Raw genomic sequence first — 26127 nt, 5'->3', positions numbered from 1 at the left:
CTCCCCACGCAGCAGTTCTGCTTCTACGGGGACTTAGACTGCCCCGACTGAGTGCTGGCTGAGATCAGCTCCCTGGTAGAAATCTTTTAAGTGCCCGCCCCCACCCCCATCCCCCTGCCTGCCCCAGGCCCGCTGCCCACCCTCCTTCTCCTGCGCAGTCCCCGCTGCTGCTGAAGTTCAGCGCTATTTCAGTACTTGTTCTACTTGTGTTTCTGAAAAAAAGCTAGAATCAGGATAGCCAAAGCAACATAGAAAGTCTATTCCATCTTCAGCTACATTACAGGGCAAAGGAAATAAGTGATCCTACCCATCAGTGGAACAGGGAAAGAATGAAGATTAAGTCTGTGAGATATAGAAGAGAAAAATCACACTGTAACAACTTAGAAGATTGCTCCAAGACCACAGTCACAGGAAAAGGGAAGAGAGCCAGGGGCAGAAACTGTAAGGCCAAAAAGATGATGGACACATCTGTGCATCAATCAGGTTCAAAGGTCACTGCATGCCCCAAGCCTAACGAGTTCTCTGGTTTATGTGTGTTATACACCTATTAATTACTTGAATAGAAAATTTACAATTGAACTTTCACAAAGGTTACAGAGTGATATCCCTGCACTGACCATTGCAGCTGAGCTTCTGCTACAGATTCTGACACGTCAGGTGACTGAATGTTTGCTTGTTTTCTAGGCTCTCCTTACAGTCCATCCAGGTCATGAAATATAGAGGGGATTTCTTGAGAGGCAGCTTTTAGACCTCATTCCCTTACCTTCATGGTCAATGCCATCAGCGTCACTCTCCCTCTCTTCTTGCTCTTCATCGAGAGTTCCTCGTGTTAGTATTAGCTCAGAGGGACCCATTGCAGAAGCATCAGGTCCTTGAAGGGAACAGAAACAGCTGTACACAAACCAGCTTGCTAAAGGTAAGGGAGCGTGTGCACTGACAACTTCTGTCTGCACAGAAACCCAGCAATGAACACCTGCTCTAAGGGGACAGAAAGCTGCTTGTGGATCCCAGACACAGGACAGACTCCATCAGCACCTACTCGCCTCATCTAAGGAACAGTGCAGCCAACAGCAGAGCTTTCTCATATTCTGATCTGACTGTTTCGCCTTTTCTAAAGTATTTCATTATTTCTAGTAGGTCCACTGCTTTAGCTACACAGCGGGGTTTCTTCCAAACCTGTGACTGACACAGGAAGAGCTGAGTGTGACCAATCCCACAGGAACTAAAGCCCTGCTCCTCTAGCATGGAGCTGCTTTCACATTTCTGCTGGGAGGACAAAGAAGCACTGTACTACTTCACGAGGCAAACTCCTCAGAAAACTTCTGCAGTAAACTTTATCTTCCTGGGGAGGTACCTGCCAGTGTGCTGCCCTGCACACACACGCTGCCCATGTCCTTCCACAAGTGTTCCAGCTGCTCTCTCTTTTGTTTATTTTGAGCTTTCTCCCGTAGACAAAGATTTACATGTGGATTCTGAGAACATTTAAAACATCAGGAGAAGAGAAACCTCACCCAAACCCAGCAGCCTGTCCCCCAGTCAGAGAGCAGAAGTCACTACGCAGGTCTTACATTTCAACTCAGGTTACACAGAACTTCTGACTAAGCGTGGAAAGCAACCTCCAGTCAGGTGGGATTCTAGGACGTTTTCAGCAGCGCCGGGAAGCCAAACTCTGTGTAGCTGTGCCTGCAGAGAACTGTCCTTTGGACAGCCAGAACTCAAGGTGAGCAGAGCTACTGATTTTGGCACTGCGATTCAGTCTTTCTTACTAAGTCAAACTAGTACTCTTCACTGGTGCAGGAAGATACAGGGATAGTCTCAACAAATCCCTTTGGAAATTTATTTTTAAGAACTCTCTGTCCATCTGAACGGAAGACACAATCTTATTTCCCAATCATTTTCACACAATTAGCTCAAATATTAGCACTAAACCAGTGAGCAACATCTGTTTTACAAAATCTTTAGTTTTGTAAAGATATGCTCCACCACATCTAGGAAAAAAAAGGCAAATGGTGGACTCCTTCAGGACAGGAGTTTTCCCACAGTGAGTACGACTAGTAAATGAAATGTTAGACCCTCTCAACATAAAGGCAATTGTGTGCCTAAAAGTGACCCAAGATACACTGTTCAGGTGTAAAACAGCTAAAAACACTTACCAGTGTTTTTCTCAGGCGCTCGTATTCTGGACGATACTCTCTGAACAGGTGAATAAAGGGAGTGCATTCAGTCTGAAACACACATGATTTGTATTGCATAAGGATCATCCTGGAGGCTTCTTTTTACTCACAAAAAAAAGTTTTCTCTAGGCTTTCATGTTTGAGAGACATTTCAGAAAGACAGTACTTTTTTCCCCAGATTTGGATTCTGAAACCAATGGATGCAAAATCAATGAACATACTTCATTAAAACAGCAACAATTCAAAACTTGGTATGGAACTACAAGAAAAAAATTACTTCACAGACTTGCTGGCACAGATAGCTTTTACTGTTTCACGGAACAGCACAAAAAATCATCCCTGAATAGTTCCTTTTTACTGCTGCTTTTTATGCTGATACTGGACACCCTAAGCTACCTTGGCTATGGCAACTGTACACTCCTTCAAATCAAAGGAGCAGACTCATGAATCAGGACCTTCAGGAAGTGGTCACTGGGTCGCGGACCAGAAGTTATCCCCTTACCTCTCCTATTCATCTACAGCTTTAGAAAGCTGGGTAAAAATCTCCCCCAGTCCTGTGCCAAACACTGCAGAAACACCAACCACCTGGAAAAGAGAACACACCAGAACTAGAGAGTAACTGAGCCAGATTTTTAATACAGAAAAAAAACCAAAATAAAAACAAACAAACAAACAATCCCCCACAACGACAACAAAAAAAATCAACACCACCGAAAAACCCAACAACGACGAACTACTAATCTAAACCTAACAACACCCATTTAACCAGCACAGTGGCCTAAGAGTGGGCAGTAACACTTCTGCTTCTGTCCAGCCCGCTTTCAAACTCTTCCTCCACTTGCTGTTCATGTTTGTTACTTCTGCTTTTTGGTTGTCGGTGATTTTGTGTTTGGTGAGTTGTTGGGGTATTTTGGGGGGTGTTTCTTTGGGGAAGGAGGTTTGTTTGGTACTTTGTAACACTGTAGGGCAATTCAAAAGAAAGGTCAAGTCTTTCTGCTGTTTACTTGTTTATTGTTAATAACCCAAGTTCTCATTCTGCATCTAGGGTTATAAGTGGTTAGCAAGTATCCGTGTACTAGAATTAAAGTGCAAAAGAGACAACAAGAACTGACCTTTTGGCTCTGAAACAGTCTAATACTTTTCATTTAGCCAAAGCACATTTAAAAGGTCCCCAGAACAGCAAGAGAGGGAGAATTTAATCAGTTGCTATGACAGTACATTCAAAATGCACATCTACTTTCTAATTTCAACTTGTCTCTCATTACACTTCTGGCCATTTGTTCTGCTCGTATTAAATCAATTCTCTAAAAATACCTTGAATTAAGACTATTACCAGCCAGAATCCTACATCCTCTAACGAAAATTCTCCCTCTTTTTCATAGGCAAGACAGTCTCAGCTACTGACTTCCAAATGGAAGACCTTTCCCAACACAGCCTTGCATTTGATCATTAATACAGTAAATATGCAGACAGCTCTCCAAAGGATTTTAAGCATTAAGGCCAGGCGCTGTGCCAATATATATCAATATTTATACTTTCCCTGCACTTCAGTACAAGCTGCCTTTTACTCCGTAATCCTCCTCATATGACCTGCTCTCCATCCAGTGCTCCAACAGTCCTGACAGGCAGATAAACATGACCTGATCAGCAAATAAGGAACAGGAAGTATGTTAGTTCTGTATATGGGACCACTACAATCCCTTCTGAAATTCTGTATATTGTTCCACATAGGACACTTACAATAGTTTTGGTTTGGCTCTGTTATCATTATCTACATGAATGGAATCATTTCGTTCCTGTAATATCCACACAGCCGAGAAGGCTTGCTTTTTCTTTAGTAAAAGCTGATGACAAACACAATCAGCTAAAACCTTTAGCACAGACTATGGGATCATTAACAGCCTCCAGTGTATACTGTTGTCAGAGAAACAATTAATTTGTCCTCTCAAAACCTGGTTGAGTGGAATAACAATCTTCTTCTTGCACAAGCAAATATAAAGGGGTTTTTTGTTCATTTATTTGCTTTGGAGATTCTTTCCCTTCTTCCTATGTAGTACATTGCCCAACTGTACTTGACACTTCCAGAACAAGGAAAATTACCTCAGGCGGGAAATGCTGCAGCAAAGAACACTGCCTCTTACCAGCCTATCTGAGCTTTCATCTTGTGATTAATCACAGTTCAATATTAAATTATTCAGGCTGCCATTCAGTGTGACAAGCTGCAGTGTAACAAGCTGCAGTGTGACCTCAACACAGGTCATCAACAGATTACAGTTCAAAAGGGCAGTGCAAAGCCCCTTTAGAGAAGGACAGAATGGTGGGGGTTGGACAATACCTCTGGAGATCATCTAGTCCAGTCTCTCCTGCTCAAAAAGCGGGATTAGGCAGAAGAGGTTGCTCACAACTTTGCCTGAGCAAAAGTGTTTTAAGCATCTCCAGGGATGGAGACTCCACAATTTCTCTGGACCAGTCCAGAGGAGAACTTCTTAAGTTATTGTTTTCAGTGGGAAGGTAGGGACAGAAACAAGCGATCCCAAAACTTCAAACTCATCCCCACAGCGGTCCAGAGCAGCTTGAGACCAGGCTCCTGCCTTCCCAGGGCCAGGCTCTTCTCTCTGCGAGGCACCCACCAGCCGGGCACTGCCCTGCCCGGCGGCCCCGAGCGCCTCAGGCGCCGGCCCGGCCAACGCCTCGCTCTGCGCGGGCGCCGCTTCCAAAATCACTACCCAAGAGACACAGCAATCAAAGCAGAGGGACTGCACTCCCAGCTTTTCTTACCTGCAGGCACACACAGCACAGCACGCTGGACATAAAAGCCACAGGGTTAGTCCTGCCAGAGGCGTCCGGCACACCCACGGCGACCGAAGGGAAACAGGGAGCCTGGGAACACGGAGTAAAAGACACCTTAATTAGGACTACACTGAGCAATAGCCAGGTCATTCCCACAGACAGCTTCACCGTCCAGTCACACAAAAAGCACTGACCTACCAGGGCCCCAGTTAGGATGGCTCCTGACGCTGACACCTCCCTTTGCCCCGGGGGATCAAGAAGAACATCCCTGGGAAGAAGTCACCCCCAACAACAAAAAGGCAAAATTAGTGAAGCACGGGGTCCTCTTCTGACTAGACTGCCACCAGCATTCAATAGCAAATGCCACGACTATTCTGTTACAGACGAGAAAACCCCGTTCTCCCAAACAAACAGCGAGGAGATTTATGGGCACGCCTGGAAATTTCCTGGGAGGAACTTTTTGTAACTAAGGAGCAGGTGCTGTCTTGAGTTGAAGGCATCAATTTGACAGACACTTAGTACAGCAAACTCTTCAGCAGAGCAATTAATTGCTGCCTATTTGAACAGCAGGGGAGAGAAAATGACAGTCGAAGGGAAGACAAGAAAAGCAGAACTGCAATCAGCAGCCTTTTCTTCCATCTCTCCCGAGAAAGTCTAGTTTGTCTGTTCTAATAATTCTATGCCCTTTTCTACAGGAAACTTAGACCAAGGCTGAAAAAACAACTAGAAAACACGCAGAGAAGCTTTTTAGAATTCCACGTGATTTTCCCAAACCGATCCCAGAAAAGCAGAACTCGGTAGAATGTACTCACCTCGAGGCCTTTGGTCTTTTTTTCCAGAAGCTTCGTCACCTGATTGAAAAAGCAGAGTAGACTCGGTATTTAGGCTCACAACAGGAAAACTTCCCCTTCGTTTCCTAAAAGAAACTACATTAATCTGCACAGCTGCAGGCGCGTCTCCAGCTGTTAAAGCCTTTCAGCTTTTCGGAGGGTGAGAATGCCCTGCTAGGGAAGGCTGAAAAATGCTCGGAGCCTGCCCAGGTCAAAGAGCCCCTCGATTTTGTCTGTGTTCCAGTCCCCGGCTAAAGAAAGGGCAGAACAAGCGCAGCTGTTCCTTGCCTTTTCCCTCAGAGGTTTTGCCAGGCGCCGGGCCAGCCCGGGCGCTCCGGGGGAAGGCCGGCAGTGCCCAAACCCCGCCGCTTTCCCGGGGGCGTCGCTTGCGAGAGCGCCCCCGAGCGCCGGGCCCTGCCTCACAGTCGCCGCCTGGCGGACACGGCCGGGAGCGGCACTGCAGCCGCGCGCGGCACCGCAGCCGCCCCCCCCCACCCCTTGGCGAGACCCGCGGCGCCTTTCGCGCGTACGGGCCTTTGTTCCCTAAAACCTGCCCTTGCCTAGGAAAAGCTGAGCAGTTCACAGAGTTGCTGTTTCCAGCCCAGCTTCCCAAAGGATTTCTCTCTCCCGGCAGCACACACAGGGGCCCCGAGGCAGCGCAGACCCTCCCCGCGGGGGAGGGGGGGGCGCAATGCCAGGGCACATCCGAACCCGGCCCTGCGGCGGCACGCAGGTGCAAGTTTCTCCGCAGAGGCGAGAAACTTGCCTGTCGCTTCCCCTGCCTGCAGTCGCCGATGGCCGCGGGAGAGGCAGAAGAGCGGCCGCGCCCCCCCGCCGCGCCCCCCCACCGCGCCCAGGTTACCCCGGGGACTATCTCCGTCGGATCTGCCGCCGTGGGTCGCTTCCAGGGGGGGAAGGCGGCGGCGCAGCCCCGACAGCATCTCCAGGCCACGGCGGGACCGAGCGGGGCGGGGACGGGGGCGGGAGCGGGAGCGGAGCGGAAGGGGGGCGGTGCCTGGGCTTCCCTCGGCGACCGCCGCGCTCCGCGGCGCCGAGAGGGGGCTGCCCGCGCCGGTGCCTGCCGCCGCCCACGAACCTGCCGCCCGCGCCCGGCGCCGCCGAGCGCCCCGCCTTGTCCCCACAGCGGGAAGCGGCGCGGCGAGACGGCGCTGCGGGCGCGGGGCGGGGGTCCGGGTGGCGGCGGAGGTCAGGCAACAGGATAAACGCCTCTCTAAAGCGAGGGGGCCTCTCGCCGCCATCTTTAGTGTGGCCTCGGCTAAGTTCCGGTTTTGGCGGCGCCATCTTGAGTGTGGCCTCGGGGCGGACTTCCGGGCCGGGGCCGCCATCTTTAGTGTGGTCGTTCCGGTCCTGGTGGCGCCATCTTTACTGTGGGCTTGGCGGACTTCCGGGCCGGGGGCCGCCATCTTTAGTGTGGTCGTTCCGGTCCTGGCGGCGCCATCTTTACTGTGGGCTTGGCGGACTTCCGGGCCGGGGCTTTGGAGGACTTCCGGTCGCTCTCTACTTCCGGGGACCGGGTTTACCCAAATTAGCGTCCCTCCTCGCTAATTTCTGCGCTTTCACCCCAAAAAATCTTCATGTTATTCCCCCCACACACACCCCGGGAGGGACGGGAGACCGCGAGTCCCGCCCTGCCGCCGGAACCGGCCCTTAACTCGACCAGGGAGCGCTGCACCGGCACGAGAGCCACTGCGCATGCGTCGCCGGTCCCTCTCCTGGCTGCCCTCAGTTACCACGTGATCGCCGGCGTCTTTCCAACGACTGCGCACGCGCCGGCGTCGCCACCTTGGCTCCCCCTCCCACCCCGCCGCCCGACCGCCCGGCTTCGCTTTCTTACTGCGGCTCCCCCTCCACTTTTTCGGCTCCCTGGGGTTCCCTCACCCACATTTTGGGGTCCCCTTCTCACATTTGAGGGATGATGACCCCGCAATTTACGGTTCGGGGGGGGGGGGAGAGGAGAGGAAACGGGGTGCCCAAGAAGGGGGTTTTTTGTTTTTTTTTTTCTCTTTTATTTCATTTTCATTTTATTTCCTTTTTAGTTTTTTTGCCTTTTTTTTTTTTTTAATTTTCTTTTCTATTTTATATTTCCTTTTTTATTTCGGTTATTTTTTATTCCCTTTATTTTTCATTTGCTCTCCCAGTGCTCCCCAGTAACACCCAGTGCTCCCCAACAACCCTCAGTAACACCTGGTGCTCCCCAGTGCACCCCAGTAACACCCAGTGCTCCTCAACAACCCCCAGTAACACCCAGTGCTCCCCAGTAAACACCCAGTGCTCCCCAACAACCACCAGTAACACCCAGTGCTCCCCAAAAATTGACCCCAAACCGACCCAAATCACCCCAAAAGCTGACCCAAAACTGACCCCAAAACCTGACCCAAATCATCCCAAAAGCTGACCCAAAACTGACCCCAATCACCCCAAAAGCTGACCCAAAACTGACCCAAATCACCCCAAACAATGACCCCAAACTGACCCCAAAAACTGACTCAAATCATCCCAAAAACTGACCCAAAACTCTGCATTTATTTGGCATCATTTCCTCTCAAAAACAACATCTCCGATTTAGTTGATTGCTAAAGCCATCATTTTAAAATCATCTCAGGAATCAAAAGGGACTGGAAAACACACACAAATCATTCCTGCACCCACCAAATCATTAGGAATTGGAACCCCATTCCCTCATCTCTCTCCTTGTTCTTCTTGGCTGGAAAACCTGATGATCCCCGCTGGCTATTTTTAGGCTGCTTTTCTTCCACAGCTCCTTTCCTCCCGGCTGAAACCTCCTGGCATATTCAGGGCTTAGCTGGAGGGAAGCCCCTCTGAAGTATTTCCTCTCGTGGCAATTCTGTGGGATGAAGAAGTAAAAAAAGCACATCAAGAGCTCCTTCTCCCCCCTTCCTTCGCAAACACCCTCCCAGTTTGTCCTTGGCAGCTCCATCCCCCCGGCACCCGCACCCGACGCTTCGGCTCCGCTCGGAAAGGGACAGCAAGTGCACAAGCAAGTTCAGTGCTGGGCAGGGGCTCCCTGGGGAACGGCACTTCAGTGCTTTAGTCCGTGGCCTTTCCTGCTGCCCTCCCTCCCGGAGGCAGAGGATGACCCGGCCCTTGTTTCTCCCACGCTCGCAGACCCAGGTCCTGCTCCTTTGGCCCCACTTTTCTTAGCAGACCCGGCATCATTTCCCAGGGTCCCCAGGAAACTTCTGCACTTGACCCATTGCTAAGTGCAGAGCACAGGGCAAGGGAAGGACAAATTTCTCGGCACCCACCCCCTGGAATTTTCCTTCTCCGCAGCACGCTCCCGTTCCCGCTGTCTCTGGAGGTGCCCGCACGAGTCCTCCTTCTCCCAGCACCTCAGAGAATGTCCTTTTCACCCGGGTCCTGCTTACCGTCGTCCAACAAAACACGGTGACAACATTTTTCAGGATGCCAGTGGAGAGATATTAGAGCATACTGCACAGGGAAACTGAGCCTGCCCCATCCCTGGAAGTGTTCCAGGCCAGGCTGGACGGGACTCGGAGCAACCGGGGACAGTGGAAGGTGTCCCTGCCCACGGAAGGCAGGGTGGCCTTTGAAGGTCCCCTTCAAACCAAATCGCTCTGGGATTCCCCTCCAAAATCACTACCAAAGGGACACAGCAATCAAAGCAGAGGGACTGCACTGCCAGCTTTTCTTACCTGCAGGCACACACAGCACAGCAGCTTGCTAAAGGTAAGGTTTCTATCTGCACAGAAACCCAGCAATGAACACCTGCTCTAAGGGGACAGAAAGCTGCTTGTGGATCCCAGACACAGGACAGACTCCATCAGCACCTACTCGCCTCATCTAAGGAACAGTGCAGCCAACAGCAGAGCTTTCTCATATTCTGATCTGACTGTTTCGCCTTTTCTAAAGTATTTCATTATTTCTAGTAGGTCCACTGCTTTAGCTACACAGCGGGGTTTCTTCCAAACCTGTGACTGACACAGGAAGAGCTGAGTGTGACCAATCCCACAGGAACTAAAGCCCTGCTCCTCTAGCATGGAGCTGCTTTCACATTTCTGCTGGGAGGACAAAGAAGCACTGTACTACTTCACGAGGCAAACTCCTCAGAAAACTTCTGCAGTAAACTTTATCTTCCTGGGGAGGTACCTGCCAGTGTGCTGCCCTGCACACACACGCTGCCCATGTCCTTCCACAAGTGTTCCAGCTGCTCTCTCTTTTGTTTATTTTGAGCTTTCTCCCGTAGACAAAGATTTACATGTGGATTCTGAGAACATTTAAAACATCAGGAGAAGAGAAACCTCACCCAAACCCAGCAGCCTGTCCCCCAGTCAGAGAGCAGAAGTCACTACGCAGGTCTTACATTTCAACTCAGGTTACACAGAACTTCTGACTAAGCGTGGAAAGCAACCTCCAGTCAGGTGGGATTCTAGGACGTTTTCAGCAGCGCCGGGAAGCCAAACTCTGTGTAGCTGTGCCTGCAGAGAACTGTCCTTTGGACAGCCAGAACTCAAGGTGAGCAGAGCTACTGATTTTGGCACTGCGATTCAGTCTTTCTTACTAAGTCAAACTAGTACTCTTCACTGGTGCAGGAAGATACAGGGATAGTCTCAACAAATCCCTTTGGAAATTTATTTTTAAGAACTCTCTGTCCATCTGAACGGAAGACACAATCTTATTTCCCAATCATTTTCACACAATTAGCTCAAATATTAGCACTAAACCAGTGAGCAACATCTGTTTTACAAAATCTTTAGTTTTGTAAAGATATGCTCCACCACATCTAGGAAAAAAAAGGCAAATGGTGGACTCCTTCAGGACAGGAGTTTTCCCACAGTGAGTACGACTAGTAAATGAAATGTTAGACCCTCTCAACATAAAGGCAATTGTGTGCCTAAAAGTGACCCAAGATACACTGTTCAGGTGTAAAACAGCTAAAAACACTTACCAGTGTTTTTCTCAGGCGCTCGTATTCTGGACGATACTCTCTGAACAGGTGAATAAAGGGAGTGCATTCAGTCTGAAACACACATGATTTGTATTGCATAAGGATCATCCTGGAGGCTTCTTTTTACTCACAAAAAAAAGTTTTCTCTAGGCTTTCATGTTTGAGAGACATTTCAGAAAGACAGTACTTTTTTCCCCAGATTTGGATTCTGAAACCAATGGATGCAAAATCAATGAACATACTTCATTAAAACAGCAACAATTCAAAACTTGGTATGGAACTACAAGAAAAAAATTACTTCACAGACTTGCTGGCACAGATAGCTTTTACTGTTTCACGGAACAGCACAAAAAATCATCCCTGAATAGTTCCTTTTTACTGCTGCTTTTTATGCTGATACTGGACACCCTAAGCTACCTTGGCTATGGCAACTGTACACTCCTTCAAATCAAAGGAGCAGACTCATGAATCAGGACCTTCAGGAAGTGGTCACTGGGTCGCGGACCAGAAGTTATCCCCTTACCTCTCCTATTCATCTACAGCTTTAGAAAGCTGGGTAAAAATCTCCCCCAGTCCTGTGCCAAACACTGCAGAAACACCAACCACCTGGAAAAGAGAACACACCAGAACTAGAGAGTAACTGAGCCAGATTTTTAATACAGAAAAAAAACCAAAATAAAAACAAACAAACAAACAATCCCCCACAACGACAACAAAAAAAATCAACACCACCGAAAAACCCAACAACGACGAACTACTAATCTAAACCTAACAACACCCATTTAATCAGCACAGTGGCCTAAGAGTGGGCAGTAACACTTCTGCTTCTGTCCAGCCCGCTTTCAAACTCTTCCTCCACTTGCTGTTCATGTTTGTTACTTCTGCTTTTTGGTTGTCGGTGATTTTGTGTTTGGTGAGTTGTTGGGGTATTTTGGGGGGTGTTTCTTTGGGGAAGGAGGTTTGTTTGGTACTTTGTAACACTGTAGGGCAATTCAAAAGAAAGGTCAAGTCTTTCTGCTGTTTACTTGTTTATTGTTAATAACCCAAGTTCTCATTCTGCATCTAGGGTTATAAGTGGTTAGCAAGTATCCGTGTACTAGAATTAAAGTGCAAAAGAGACAACAAGAACTGACCTTTTGGCTCTGAAACAGTCTAATACTTTTCATTTAGCCAAAGCACATTTAAAAGGTCCCCAGAACAGCAAGAGAGGGAGAATTTAATCAGTTGCTATGACAGTACATTCAAAATGCACATCTACTTTCTAATTTCAACTTGTCTCTCATTACACTTCTGGCCATTTGTTCTGCTCGTATTAAATCAATTCTCTAAAAATACCTTGAATTAAGACTATTACCAGCCAGAATCCTACATCCTCTAACGAAAATTCTCCCTCTTTTTCATAGGCAAGACAGTCTCAGCTACTGACTTCCAAATGGAAGACCTTTCCCAACACAGCCTTGCATTTGATCATTAATACAGTAAATATGCAGACAGCTCTCCAAAGGATTTTAAGCATTAAGGCCAGGCGCTGTGCCAATATATATCAATATTTATACTTTCCCTGCACTTCAGTACAAGCTGCCTTTTACTCCGTAATCCTCCTCATATGACCTGCTCTCCATCCAGTGCTCCAACAGTCCTGACAGGCAGATAAACATGACCTGATCAGCAAATAAGGAACAGGAAGTATGTTAGTTCTGTATATGGGACCACTACAATCCCTTCTGAAATTCTGTATATTGTTCCACATAGGACACTCACAATAGTTTTGGTTTGGCTCTGTTATCATTATCTACATGAATGGAATCATTTCGTTCCTGTAATATCCACACAGCCGAGAAGGCTTGCTTTTTCTTTAGTAAAAGCTGATGACAAACACAATCAGCTAAAACCTTTAGCACAGACTATGGGATCATTAACAGCCTCCAGTGTATACTGTTGTCAGAGAAACAATTAATTTGTCCTCTCAAAACCTGGTTGAGTGGAATAACAATCTTCTTCTTGCACAAGCAAATATAAAGGGGTTTTTTGTTCATTTATTTGCTTTGGAGATTCTTTCCCTTCTTCCTATGTAGTACATTGCCCAACTGTACTTGACACTTCCAGAACAAGGAAAATTACCTCAGGCGGGAAATGCTGCAGCAAAGAACACTGCCTCTTACCAGCCTATCTGAGCTTTCATCTTGTGATTAATCACAGTTCAATATTAAATTATTCAGGCTGCCATTCAGTGTGACAAGCTGCAGTGTAACAAGCTGCAGTGTGACCTCAACACAGGTCATCAACAGATTACAGTTCAAAAGGGCAGTGCAAAGCCCCTTTAGAGAAGGACAGAATGGTGGGGGTTGGACAATACCTCTGGAGATCATCTAGTCCAGTCTCTCCTGCTCAAAAAGCGGGATTAGGCAGAAGAGGTTGCTCACAACTTTGCCTGAGCAAAAGTGTTTTAAGCATCTCCAGGGATGGAGACTCCACAATTTCTCTGGACCAGTCCAGAGGAGAACTTCTTAAGTTATTGTTTTCAGTGGGAAGGTAGGGACAGAAACAAGCGATCCCAAAACTTCAAACTCATCCCCACAGCGGTCCAGAGCAGCTTGAGACCAGGCTCCTGCCTTCCCAGGGCCAGGCTCTTCTCTCTGCGAGGCACCCACCAGCCGGGCACTGCCCTGCCCGGCGGCCCCGAGCGCCTCAGGCGCCGGCCCGGCCAACGCCTCGCTCTGCGCGGGCGCCGCTTCCAAAATCACTACCCAAGAGACACAGCAATCAAAGCAGAGGGACTGCACTCCCAGCTTTTCTTACCTGCAGGCACACACAGCACAGCACGCTGGACATAAAAGCCACAGGGTTAGTCCTGCCAGAGGCGTCCGGCACACCCACGGCGACCGAAGGGAAACAGGGAGCCTGGGAACACGGAGTAAAAGACACCTTAATTAGGACTACACTGAGCAATAGCCAGGTCATTCCCACAGACAGCTTCACCGTCCAGTCACACAAAAAGCACTGACCTACCAGGGCCCCAGTTAGGATGGCTCCTGACGCTGACACCTCCCTTTGCCCCGGGGGATCAAGAAGAACATCCCTGGGAAGAAGTCACCCCCAACAACAAAAAGGCAAAATTAGTGAAGCACGGGGTCCTCTTCTGACTAGACTGCCACCAGCATTCAATAGCAAATGCCACGACTATTCTGTTACAGACGAGAAAACCCCGTTCTCCCAAACAAACAGCGAGGAGATTTATGGGCACGCCTGGAAATTTCCTGGGAGGAACTTTTTGTAACTAAGGAGCAGGTGCTGTCTTGAGTTGAAGGCATCAATTTGACAGACACTTAGTACAGCAAACTCTTCAGCAGAGCAATTAATTGCTGCCTATTTGAACAGCAGGGGAGAGAAAATGACAGTCGAAGGGAAGACAAGAAAAGCAGAACTGCAATCAGCAGCCTTTTCTTCCATCTCTCCCGAGAAAGTCTAGTTTGTCTGTTCTAATAATTCTATGCCCTTTTCTACAGGAAACTTAGACCAAGGCTGAAAAAACAACTAGAAAACACGCAGAGAAGCTTTTTAGAATTCCACGTGATTTTCCCAAACCGATCCCAGAAAAGCAGAACTCGGTAGAATGTACTCACCTCGAGGCCTTTGGTCTTTTTTTCCAGAAGCTTCGTCACCTGATTGAAAAAGCAGAGTAGACTCGGTATTTAGGCTCACAACAGGAAAACTTCCCCTTCGTTTCCTAAAAGAAACTACATTAATCTGCACAGCTGCAGGCGCGTCTCCAGCTGTTAAAGCCTTTCAGCTTTTCGGAGGGTGAGAATGCCCTGCTAGGGAAGGCTGAAAAATGCTCGGAGCCTGCCCAGGTCAAAGAGCCCCTCGATTTTGTCTGTGTTCCAGTCCCCGGCTAAAGAAAGGGCAGAACAAGCGCAGCTGTTCCTTGCCTTTTCCCTCAGAGGTTTTGCCAGGCGCCGGGCCAGCCCGGGCGCTCCGGGGGAAGGCCGGCAGTGCCCAAACCCCGCCGCTTTCCCGGGGGCGTCGCTTGCGAGAGCGCCCCCGAGCGCCGGGCCCTGCCTCACAGTCGCCGCCTGGCGGACACGGCCGGGAGCGGCACTGCAGCCGCGCGCGGCACCGCAGCCGCCCCCCCCCACCCCTTGGCGAGACCCGCGGCGCCTTTCGCGCGTACGGGCCTTTGTTCCCTAAAACCTGCCCTTGCCTAGGAAAAGCTGAGCAGTTCACAGAGTTGCTGTTTCCAGCCCAGCTTCCCAAAGGATTTCTCTCTCCCGGCAGCACACACAGGGGCCCCGAGGCAGCGCAGACCCTCCCCGCGGGGGAGGGGGGGGCGCAATGCCAGGGCACATCCGAACCCGGCCCTGCGGCGGCACGCAGGTGCAAGTTTCTCCGCAGAGGCGAGAAACTTGCCTGTCGCTTCCCCTGCCTGCAGTCGCCGATGGCCGCGGGAGAGGCAGAAGAGCGGCCGCGCCCCCCCACCGCGCCCAGGTTACCCCGGGGACTATCTCCGTCGGATCTGCCGCCGTGGGTCGCTTCCAGGGGGGGAAGGCGGCGGCGCAGCCCCGACAGCATCTCCAGGCCACGGCGGGACCGAGCGGGGCGGGGACGGGGGCGGGAGCGGGAGCGGAGCGGAAGGGGGGCGGTGCCTGGGCTTCCCTCGGCGACCGCCGCGCTCCGCGGCGCCGAGAGGGGGCTGCCCGCGCCGGTGCCTGCCGCCGCCCACGAACCTGCCGCCCGCGCCCGGCGCCGCCGAGCGCCCCGCCTTGTCCCCACAGCGGGAAGCGGCGCGGCGAGACGGCGCTGCGGGCGCGGGGCGGGGGTCCGGGTGGCGGCGGAGGTCAGGCAACAGGATAAACGCCTCTCTAAAGCGAGGGGGCCTCTCGCCGCCATCTTTAGTGTGGCCTCGGCTAAGTTCCGGTTTTGGCGGCGCCATCTTGAGTGTGGCCTCGGGGCGGACTTCCGGGCCGGGGCCGCCATCTTTAGTGTGGTCGTTCCGGTCCTGGTGGCGCCATCTTTACTGTGGGCTTGGCGGACTTCCGGGCCGGGGGCCGCCATCTTTAGTGTGGTCGTTCCGGTCCTGGCGGCGCCATCTTTACTGTGGGCTTGGCGGACTTCCGGGCCGGGGCTTTGGAGGACTTCCGGTCGCTCTCTACTTCCGGGGACCGGGTTTACCCAAATTAGCGTCCCTCCTCGCTAATTTCTGCGCTTTCACCCCAAAAAATCTTCATGTTATTCCCCCCACACACACCCCGGGAGGGACGGGAGACCGCGAGTCCCGCCCTGCCGCCGGAACCGGCCCTTAACTCGACCAGGGAGCGCTGCACCGGCACGAGAGCCACTGCGCATGCGTCGCCGGTCCCTCTCCTGGCTGCCCTCAGTTACCACGTGATCGCCGGCGTCTTTCCAACGACTGCGCACGCGCCGGCGTCGCCACCTTGGCTCCCCCTCCCACCCCGCCGCCCGACCGCCCGGCTTCGCTTTCTTACTGCGGCTCCCCCTCCACTTTTTCGGCTCCCTGGGGTTCCCTCACCCACATTTTGGGGTCCCCTTCTCACATTTGAGGGATGATGACCCCGCAATTTACGGTTCGGGGGGGGGGGGGAGAGGAGAGGAAACGGGGTGCCCAAGAAGGGGGTTTTTTGTTTTTTTTTTTCTCTTTTATTTCATTTTCATTTTATTTCCTTTTTAGTTTTTTTGCCTTTTTTTTTTTTTTAATTTTCTTTTCTATTTTATATTTCCTTTTTTATTTCGGTTATTTTTTATTCCCTTTATTTTTCATTTGCTCTCCCAGTGCTCCCCAGTAACACCCAGTGCTCCCCAACAACCCTCAGTAACACCTGGTGCTCCCCAGTGCACCCCAGTAACACCCAGTGCTCCTCAACAACCCCCAGTAACACCCAGTGCTCCCCAGTAAACACCCAGTGCTCCCCAACAACCACCAGTAACACCCAGTGCTCCCCAAAAATTGACCCCAAACCGACCCAAATCACCCCAAAAGCTGACCCAAAACTGACCCCAAAACCTGACCCAAATCATCCCAAAAGCTGACCCAAAACTGACCCCAATCACCCCAAAAGCTGACCCAAAACTGACCCAAATCACCCCAAACAATGACCCCAAACTGACCCCAAAAACTGACTCAAATCATCCCAAAAACTGACCCAAAACTCTGCATTTATTTGGCATCATTTCCTCTCAAAAACAACATCTCCGATTTAGTTGATTGCTAAAGCCATCATTTTAAAATCATCTCAGGAATCAAAAGGGACTGGAAAACACACACAAATCATTCCTGCACCCACCAAATCATTAGGAATTGGAACCCCATTCCCTCATCTCTCTCCTTGTTCTTCTTGGCTGGAAAACCTGATGATCCCCGCTGGCTATTTTTAGGCTGCTTTTCTTCCACAGCTCCTTTCCTCCCGGCTGAAACCTCCTGGCATATTCAGGGCTTAGCTGGAGGGAAGCCCCTCTGAAGTATTTCCTCTCGTGGCAATTCTGTGGGATGAAGAAGTAAAAAAAGCACATCAAGAGCTCCTTCTCCCCCCTTCCTTCGCAAACACCCTCCCAGTTTGTCCTTGGCAGCTCCATCCCCCCGGCACCCGCACCCGACGCTTCGGCTCCGCTCGGAAAGGGACAGCAAGTGCACAAGCAAGTTCAGTGCTGGGCAGGGGCTCCCTGGGGAACGGCACTTCAGTGCTTTAGTCCGTGGCCTTTCCTGCTGCCCTCCCTCCCGGAGGCAGAGGATGACCCGGCCCTTGTTTCTCCCACGCTCGCAGACCCAGGTCCTGCTCCTTTGGCCCCACTTTTCTTAGCAGACCCGGCATCATTTCCCAGGGTCCCCAGGAAACTTCTGCACTTGACCCATTGCTAAGTGCAGAGCACAGGGCAAGGGAAGGACAAATTTCTCGGCACCCACCCCCTGGAATTTTCCTTCTCCGCAGCACGCTCCCGTTCCCGCTGTCTCTGGAGGGGCCCGCACGAGTCCTCCTTCTCCCAGCACCTCAGAGAATGTCCTTTTCACCCGGGTCCTGCTTACCGTCGTCCAACAAAACACGGTGACAACATTTTTCAGGATGCCAGTGGAGAGATATTAGAGCATACTGCACAGGGAAACTGAGCCTGCCCCATCCCTGGAAGTGTTCCAGGCCAGGCTGGACGGGACTCGGAGCAACCGGGGACAGTGGAAGGTGTCCCTGCCCACGGAAGGCAGGGTGGCCTTTGAAGGTCCCCTTCAAACCAAATCGCTCTGGGATTCCCCTCCAAAATCACTACCAAAGGGACACAGCAATCAAAGCAGAGGGACTGCACTGCCAGCTTTTCTTACCTGCAGGCACACACAGCACAGCAGCTTGCTAAAGGTAAGGTTTCTATCTGCACAGAAACCCAGCAATGAACACCTGCTCTAAGGGGACAGAAAGCTGCTTGTGGATCCCAGACACAGGACAGACTCCATCAGCACCTACTCGCCTCATCTAAGGAACAGTGCAGCCAACAGCAGAGCTTTCTCATATTCTGATCTGACTGTTTCGCCTTTTCTAAAGTATTTCATTATTTCTAGTAGGTCCACTGCTTTAGCTACACAGCGGGGTTTCTTCCAAACCTGTGACTGACACAGGAAGAGCTGAGTGTGACCAATCCCACAGGAACTAAAGCCCTGCTCCTCTAGCATGGAGCTGCTTTCACATTTCTGCTGGGAGGACAAAGAAGCACTGTACTACTTCACGAGGCAAACTCCTCAGAAAACTTCTGCAGTAAACTTTATCTTCCTGGGGAGGTACCTGCCAGTGTGCTGCCCTGCACACACACGCTGCCCATGTCCTTCCACAAGTGTTCCAGCTGCTCTCTCTTTTGTTTATTTTGAGCTTTCTCCCGTAGACAAAGATTTACATGTGGATTCTGAGAACATTTAAAACATCAGGAGAAGAGAAACCTCACCCAAACCCAGCAGCCTGTCCCCCAGTCAGAGAGCAGAAGTCACTACGCAGGTCTTACATTTCAACTCAGGTTACACAGAACTTCTGACTAAGCGTGGAAAGCAACCTCCAGTCAGGTGGGATTCTAGGACGTTTTCAGCAGCGCCGGGAAGCCAAACTCTGTGTAGCTGTGCCTGCAGAGAACTGTCCTTTGGACAGCCAGAACTCAAGGTGAGCAGAGCTACTGATTTTGGCACTGCGATTCAGTCTTTCTTACTAAGTCAAACTAGTACTCTTCACTGGTGCAGGAAGATACAGGGATAGTCTCAACAAATCCCTTTGGAAATTTATTTTTAAGAACTCTCTGTCCATCTGAACGGAAGACACAATCTTATTTCCCAATCATTTTCACACAATTAGCTCAAATATTAGCACTAAACCAGTGAGCAACATCTGTTTTACAAAATCTTTAGTTTTGTAAAGATATGCTCCACCACATCTAGGAAAAAAAAGGCAAATGGTGGACTCCTTCAGGACAGGAGTTTTCCCACAGTGAGTACGACTAGTAAATGAAATGTTAGACCCTCTCAACATAAAGGCAATTGTGTGCCTAAAAGTGACCCAAGATACACTGTTCAGGTGTAAAACAGCTAAAAACACTTACCAGTGTTTTTCTCAGGCGCTCGTATTCTGGCCGATACTCTCTGAACAGGTGAATAAAGGGAGTGCATTCAGTCTGAAACACACATGATTTGTATTGCATAAGGATCATCCTGGAGGCTTCTTTTTACTCACAAAAAAAAGTTTTCTCTAGGCTTTCATGTTTGAGAGACATTTCAGAAAGACAGTACTTTTTTCCCCAGATTTGGATTCTGAAACCAATGGATGCAAAATCAATGAACATACTTCATTAAAACAGCAACAATTCAAAACTTGGTATGGAACTACAAGAAAAAAATTACTTCACAGACTTGCTGGCACAGATAGCTTTTACTGTTTCACGGAACAGCACAAAAAATCATCCCTGAATAGTTCCTTTTTACTGCTGCTTTTTATGCTGATACTGGACACCCTAAGCTACCTTGGCTATGGCAACTGTACACTCCTTCAAATCAAAGGAGCAGACTCATGAATCAGGACCTTCAGGAAGTGGTCACTGGGTCGCGGACCAGAAGTTATCCCCTTACCTCTCCTATTCATCTACAGCTTTAGAAAGCTGGGTAAAAATCTCCCCCAGTCCTGTGCCAAACACTGCAGAAACACCAACCACCTGGAAAAGAGAACACACCAGAACTAGAGAGTAACTGAGCCAGATTTTTAATACAGAAAAAAAACCAAAATAAAAACAAACAAACAAACAATCCCCCACAACGACAACAAAAAAAATCAACACCACCGAAAAACCCAACAACGACGAACTACTAATCTAAACCTAACAACACCCATTTAATCAGCACAGTGGCCTAAGAGTGGGCAGTAACACTTCTGCTTCTGTCCAGCCCGCTTTCAAACTCTTCCTCCACTTGCTGTTCATGTTTGTTACTTCTGCTTTTTGGTTGTCGGTGATTTTGTGTTTGGTGAGTTGTTGGGGTATTTTGGGGGGTGTTTCTTTGGGGAAGGAGGTTTGTTTGGTACTTTGTAACACTGTAGGGCAATTCAAAAGAAAGGTCAAGTCTTTCTGCTGTTTACTTGTTTATTGTTAATAACCCAAGTTCTCATTCTGCATCTAGGGTTATAAGTGGTTAGCAAGTATCCGTGTACTAGAATTAAAGTGCAAAAGAGACAACAAGAACTGACCTTTTGGCTCTGAAACAGTCTAATACTTTTCATTTAGCCAAAGCACATTTAAAAGGTCCCCAGAACAGCAAGAGAGGGAGAATTTAATCAGTTGCTATGACAGTACATTCAAAATGCACATCTACTTTCTAATTTCAACTTGTCTCTCATTACACTTCTGGCCATTTGTTCTGCTCGTATTAAATCAATTCTCTAAAAATACCTTGAATTAAGACTATTACCAGCCAGAATCCTACATCCTCTAACGAAAATTCTCCCTCTTTTTCATAGGCAAGACAGTCTCAGCTACTGACTTCCAAATGGAAGACCTTTCCCAACACAGCCTTGCATTTGATCATTAATACAGTAAATATGCAGACAGCTCTCCAAAGGATTTTAAGCATTAAGGCCAGGCGCTGTGCCAATATATATCAATATTTATACTTTCCCTGCACTTCAGTACAAGCTGCCTTTTACTCCGTAATCCTCCTCATATGACCTGCTCTCCATCCAGTGCTCCAACAGTCCTGACAGGCAGATAAACATGACCTGATCAGCAAATAAGGAACAGGAAGTATGTTAGTTCTGTATATGGGACCACTACAATCCCTTCTGAAATTCTGTATATTGTTCCACATAGGACACTTACAATAGTTTTGGTTTGGCTCTGTTATCATTATCTACATGAATGGAATCATTTCGTTCCTGTAATATCCACACAGCCGAGAAGGCTTGCTTTTTCTTTAGTAAAAGCTGATGACAAACACAATCAGCTAAAACCTTTAGCACAGACTATGGGATCATTAACAGCCTCCAGTGTATACTGTTGTCAGAGAAACAATTAATTTGTCCTCTCAAAACCTGGTTGAGTGGAATAACAATCTTCTTCTTGCACAAGCAAATATAAAGGGGTTTTTTGTTCATTTATTTGCTTTGGAGATTCTTTCCCTTCTTCCTATGTAGTACATTGCCCAACTGTACTTGACACTTCCAGAACAAGGAAAATTACCTCAGGCGGGAAATGCTGCAGCAAAGAACACTGCCTCTTACCAGCCTATCTGAGCTTTCATCTTGTGATTAATCACAGTTCAATATTAAATTATTCAGGCTGCCATTCAGTGTGACAAGCTGCAGTGTAACAAGCTGCAGTGTGACCTCAACACAGGTCATCAACAGATTACAGTTCAAAAGGGCAGTGCAAAGCCCCTTTAGAGAAGGACAGAATGGTGGGGGTTGGACAATACCTCTGGAGATCATCTAGTCCAGTCTCTCCTGCTCAAAAAGCGGGATTAGGCAGAAGAGGTTGCTCACAACTTTGCCTGAGCAAAAGTGTTTTAAGCATCTCCAGGGATGGAGACTCCACAATTTCTCTGGACCAGTCCAGAGGAGAACTTCTTAAGTTATTGTTTTCAGTGGGAAGGTAGGGACAGAAACAAGCGATCCCAAAACTTCAAACTCATCCCCACAGCGGTCCAGAGCAGCTTGAGACCAGGCTCCTGCCTTCCCAGGGCCAGGCTCTTCTCTCTGCGAGGCACCCACCAGCCGGGCACTGCCCTGCCCGGCGGCCCCGAGCGCCTCAGGCGCCGGCCCGGCCAACGCCTCGCTCTGCGCGGGCGCCGCTTCCAAAATCACTACCCAAGAGACACAGCAATCAAAGCAGAGGGACTGCACTCCCAGCTTTTCTTACCTGCAGGCACACACAGCACAGCACGCTGGACATAAAAGCCACAGGGTTAGTCCTGCCAGAGGCGTCCGGCACACCCACGGCGACCGAAGGGAAACAGGGAGCCTGGGAACACGGAGTAAAAGACACCTTAATTAGGACTACACTGAGCAATAGCCAGGTCATTCCCACAGACAGCTTCACCGTCCAGTCACACAAAAAGCACTGACCTACCAGGGCCCCAGTTAGGATGGCTCCTGACGCTGACACCTCCCTTTGCCCCGGGGGATCAAGAAGAACATCCCTGGGAAGAAGTCACCCCCAACAACAAAAAGGCAAAATTAGTGAAGCACGGGGTCCTCTTCTGACTAGACTGCCACCAGCATTCAATAGCAAATGCCACGACTATTCTGTTACAGACGAGAAAACCCCGTTCTCCCAAACAAACAGCGAGGAGATTTATGGGCACGCCTGGAAATTTCCTGGGAGGAACTTTTTGTAACTAAGGAGCAGGTGCTGTCTTGAGTTGAAGGCATCAATTTGACAGACACTTAGTACAGCAAACTCTTCAGCAGAGCAATTAATTGCTGCCTATTTGAACAGCAGGGGAGAGAAAATGACAGTCGAAGGGAAGACAAGAAAAGCAGAACTGCAATCAGCAGCCTTTTCTTCCATCTCTCCCGAGAAAGTCTAGTTTGTCTGTTCTAATAATTCTATGCCCTTTTCTACAGGAAACTTAGACCAAGGCTGAAAAAACAACTAGAAAACACGCAGAGAAGCTTTTTAGAATTCCACGTGATTTTCCCAAACCGATCCCAGAAAAGCAGAACTCGGTAGAATGTACTCACCTCGAGGCCTTTGGTCTTTTTTTCCAGAAGCTTCGTCACCTGATTGAAAAAGCAGAGTAGACTCGGTATTTAGGCTCACAACAGGAAAACTTCCCCTTCGTTTCCTAAAAGAAACTACATTAATCTGCACAGCTGCAGGCGCGTCTCCAGCTGTTAAAGCCTTTCAGCTTTTCGGAGGGTGAGAATGCCCTGCTAGGGAAGGCTGAAAAATGCTCGGAGCCTGCCCAGGTCAAAGAGCCCCTCGATTTTGTCTGTGTTCCAGTCCCCGGCTAAAGAAAGGGCAGAACAAGCGCAGCTGTTCCTTGCCTTTTCCCTCAGAGGTTTTGCCAGGCGCCGGGCCAGCCCGGGCGCTCCGGGGGAAGGCCGGCAGTGCCCAAACCCCGCCGCTTTCCCGGGGGCGTCGCTTGCGAGAGCGCCCCCGAGCGCCGGGCCCTGCCTCACAGTCGCCGCCTGGCGGACACGGCCGGGAGCGGCACTGCAGCCGCGCGCGGCACCGCAGCCGCCCCCCCCCACCCCTTGGCGAGACCCGCGGCGCCTTTCGCGCGTACGGGCCTTTGTTCCCTAAAACCTGCCCTTGCCTAGGAAAAGCTGAGCAGTTCACAGAGTTGCTGTTTCCAGCCCAGCTTCCCAAAGGATTTCTCTCTCCCGGCAGCACACACAGGGGCCCCGAGGCAGCGCAGACCCTCCCCGCGGGGGAGGGGGGGGCGCAATGCCAGGGCACATCCGAACCCGGCCCTGCGGCGGCACGCAGGTGCAAGTTTCTCCGCAGAGGCGAGAAACTTGCCTGTCGCTTCCCCTGCCTGCAGTCGCCGATGGCCGCGGGAGAGGCAGAAGAGCGGCCGCGCCCCCCCGCCGCGCCCCCCCACCGCGCCCAGGTTACCCCGGGGACTATCTCCGTCGGATCTGCCGCCGTGGGTCGCTTCCAGGGGGGGAAGGCGGCGGCGCAGCCCCGACAGCATCTCCAGGCCACGGCGGGACCGAGCGGGGCGGGGACGGGGGCGGGAGCGGGAGCGGAGCGGAAGGGGGGCGGTGCCTGGGCTTCCCTCGGCGACCGCCGCGCTCCGCGGCGCCGAGAGGGGGCTGCCCGCGCCGGTGCCTGCCGCCGCCCACGAACCTGCCGCCCGCGCCCGGCGCCGCCGAGCGCCCCGCCTTGTCCCCACAGCGGGAAGCGGCGCGGCGAGACGGCGCTGCGGGCGCGGGGCGGGGGTCCGGGTGGCGGCGGAGGTCAGGCAACAGGATAAACGCCTCTCTAAAGCGAGGGGGCCTCTCGCCGCCATCTTTAGTGTGGCCTCGGCTAAGTTCCGGTTTTGGCGGCGCCATCTTGAGTGTGGCCTCGGGGCGGACTTCCGGGCCGGGGCCGCCATCTTTAGTGTGGTCGTTCCGGTCCTGGTGGCGCCATCTTTACTGTGGGCTTGGCGGACTTCCGGGCCGGGGGCCGCCATCTTTAGTGTGGTCGTTCCGGTCCTGGCGGCGCCATCTTTACTGTGGGCTTGGCGGACTTCCGGGCCGGGGCTTTGGAGGACTTCCGGTCGCTCTCTACTTCCGGGGACCGGGTTTACCCAAATTAGCGTCCCTCCTCGCTAATTTCTGCGCTTTCACCCCAAAAAATCTTCATGTTATTCCCCCCACACACACCCCGGAGGGACGGGAGACCGCGAGTCCCGCCCTGCCGCCGGAACCGGCCCTTAACTCGACCAGGGAGCGCTGCACCGGCACGAGAGCCACTGCGCATGCGTCGCCGGTCCCTCTCCTGGCTGCCCTCAGTTACCACGTGATCGCCGGCGTCTTTCCAACGACTGCGCACGCGCCGGCGTCGCCACCTTGGCTCCCCCTCCCACCCCGCCGCCCGACCGCCCGGCTTCGCTTTCTTACTGCGGCTCCCCCTCCACTTTTTCGGCTCCCTGGGGTTCCCTCACCCACATTTTGGGGTCCCCTTCTCACATTTGAGGGATGATGACCCCGCAATTTACGGTTCGGGGGGGGGGGGAGAGGAGAGGAAACGGGGTGCCCAAGAAGGGGGTTTTTTGTTTTTTTTTTTCTCTTTTATTTCATTTTCATTTTATTTCCTTTTTAGTTTTTTTTGCCTTTTTTTTTTTTTTAATTTTCTTTTCTATTTTATATTTCCTTTTTTATTTCGGTTATTTTTTATTCCCTTTATTTTCATTTGCTCTCCCAGTGCTCCCCAGTAACACCCAGTGCTCCCCAACAACCCTCAGTAACACCTGGTGCTCCCCAGTGCACCCCAGTAACACCCAGTGCTCCTCAACAACCCCCAGTAACACCCAGTGCTCCCCAGTAAACACCCAGTGCTCCCCAACAACCACCAGTAACACCCAGTGCTCCCCAAAAATTGACCCCAAACCGACCCAAATCACCCCAAAAGCTGACCCAAAACTGACCCCAAAACCTGACCCAAATCATCCCAAAAGCTGACCCAAAACTGACCCCAATCACCCCAAAAGCTGACCCAAAAACTGACCCAAATCACCCCAAACAATGACCCCAAACTGACCCCAAAAACTGACTCAAATCATCCCAAAAACTGACCCAAAACTCTGCATTTATTTGGCATCATTTCCTCTCAAAAACAACATCTCCGATTTAGTTGATTGCTAAAGCCATCATTTTAAAATCATCTCAGGAATCAAAAGGGACTGGAAAACACACACAAATCATTCCTGCACCCACCAAATCATTAGGAATTGGAACCCCATTCCCTCATCTCTCTCCTTGTTCTTCTTGGCTGGAAAACCTGATGATCCCCGCTGGCTATTTTTAGGCTGCTTTTCTTCCACAGCTCCTTTCCTCCCGGCTGAAACCTCCTGGCATATTCAGGGCTTAGCTGGAGGGAAGCCCCTCTGAAGTATTTCCTCTCGTGGCAATTCTGTGGGATGAAGAAGTAAAAAAAGCACATCAAGAGCTCCTTCTCCCCCCTTCCTTCGCAAACACCCTCCCAGTTTGTCCTTGGCAGCTCCATCCCCCCGGCACCCGCACCCGACGCTTCGGCTCCGCTGGCAAAGGGACAGCAAGTGCACAAGCAAGTTCAGTGCTGGGCAGGGGCTCCCTGGGGAACGGCACTTCAGTGCTTTAGTCCGTGGCCTTTCCTGCTGCCCTCCCTCCCGGAGGCAGAGGATGACCCGGCCCTTGTTTCTCCCACGCTCGCAGACCCAGGTCCTGCTCCTTTA

The 26127-nt window shown here is 50.7% G+C and overlaps 1 protein-coding gene across 1 annotated transcript; it reads right to left on the bottom strand.

Annotated features, from left to right (window-relative positions):
- Positions 1 to 235: 235 nt before the first annotated feature.
- LOC135408126 (GPN-loop GTPase 1-like) lies at positions 236 to 23816 on the bottom strand. The gene is made up of 12 exons (XM_064643462.1): positions 23727 to 23816; positions 22943 to 22981; positions 22119 to 22220; positions 19320 to 19391; positions 14366 to 14404; positions 13542 to 13643; positions 10743 to 10814; positions 5777 to 5815; positions 4953 to 5054; positions 2154 to 2225; positions 1355 to 1472; positions 236 to 871 (listed from the first exon to the last, which is right to left on the bottom strand). The coding sequence occupies exons 3-12, from the start codon at positions 22149 to 22151 to the stop codon at positions 708 to 710; spliced, it is 813 nt and encodes a 270-aa protein (XP_064499532.1). The 5' UTR covers positions 22152 to 22220; positions 22943 to 22981; positions 23727 to 23816; the 3' UTR covers positions 236 to 707.
- Positions 23817 to 26127: the final 2311 nt, after the last annotated feature.

Source organism: Pseudopipra pipra, unplaced genomic scaffold, assembly GCF_036250125.1.
Source record: "Pseudopipra pipra isolate bDixPip1 unplaced genomic scaffold, bDixPip1.hap1 HAP1_SCAFFOLD_189, whole genome shotgun sequence".
Lineage (NCBI taxonomy): Eukaryota > Metazoa > Chordata > Aves > Passeriformes > Pipridae > Pseudopipra > Pseudopipra pipra.
This window is presented reverse-complemented; position numbering and strand designations above follow the sequence as displayed.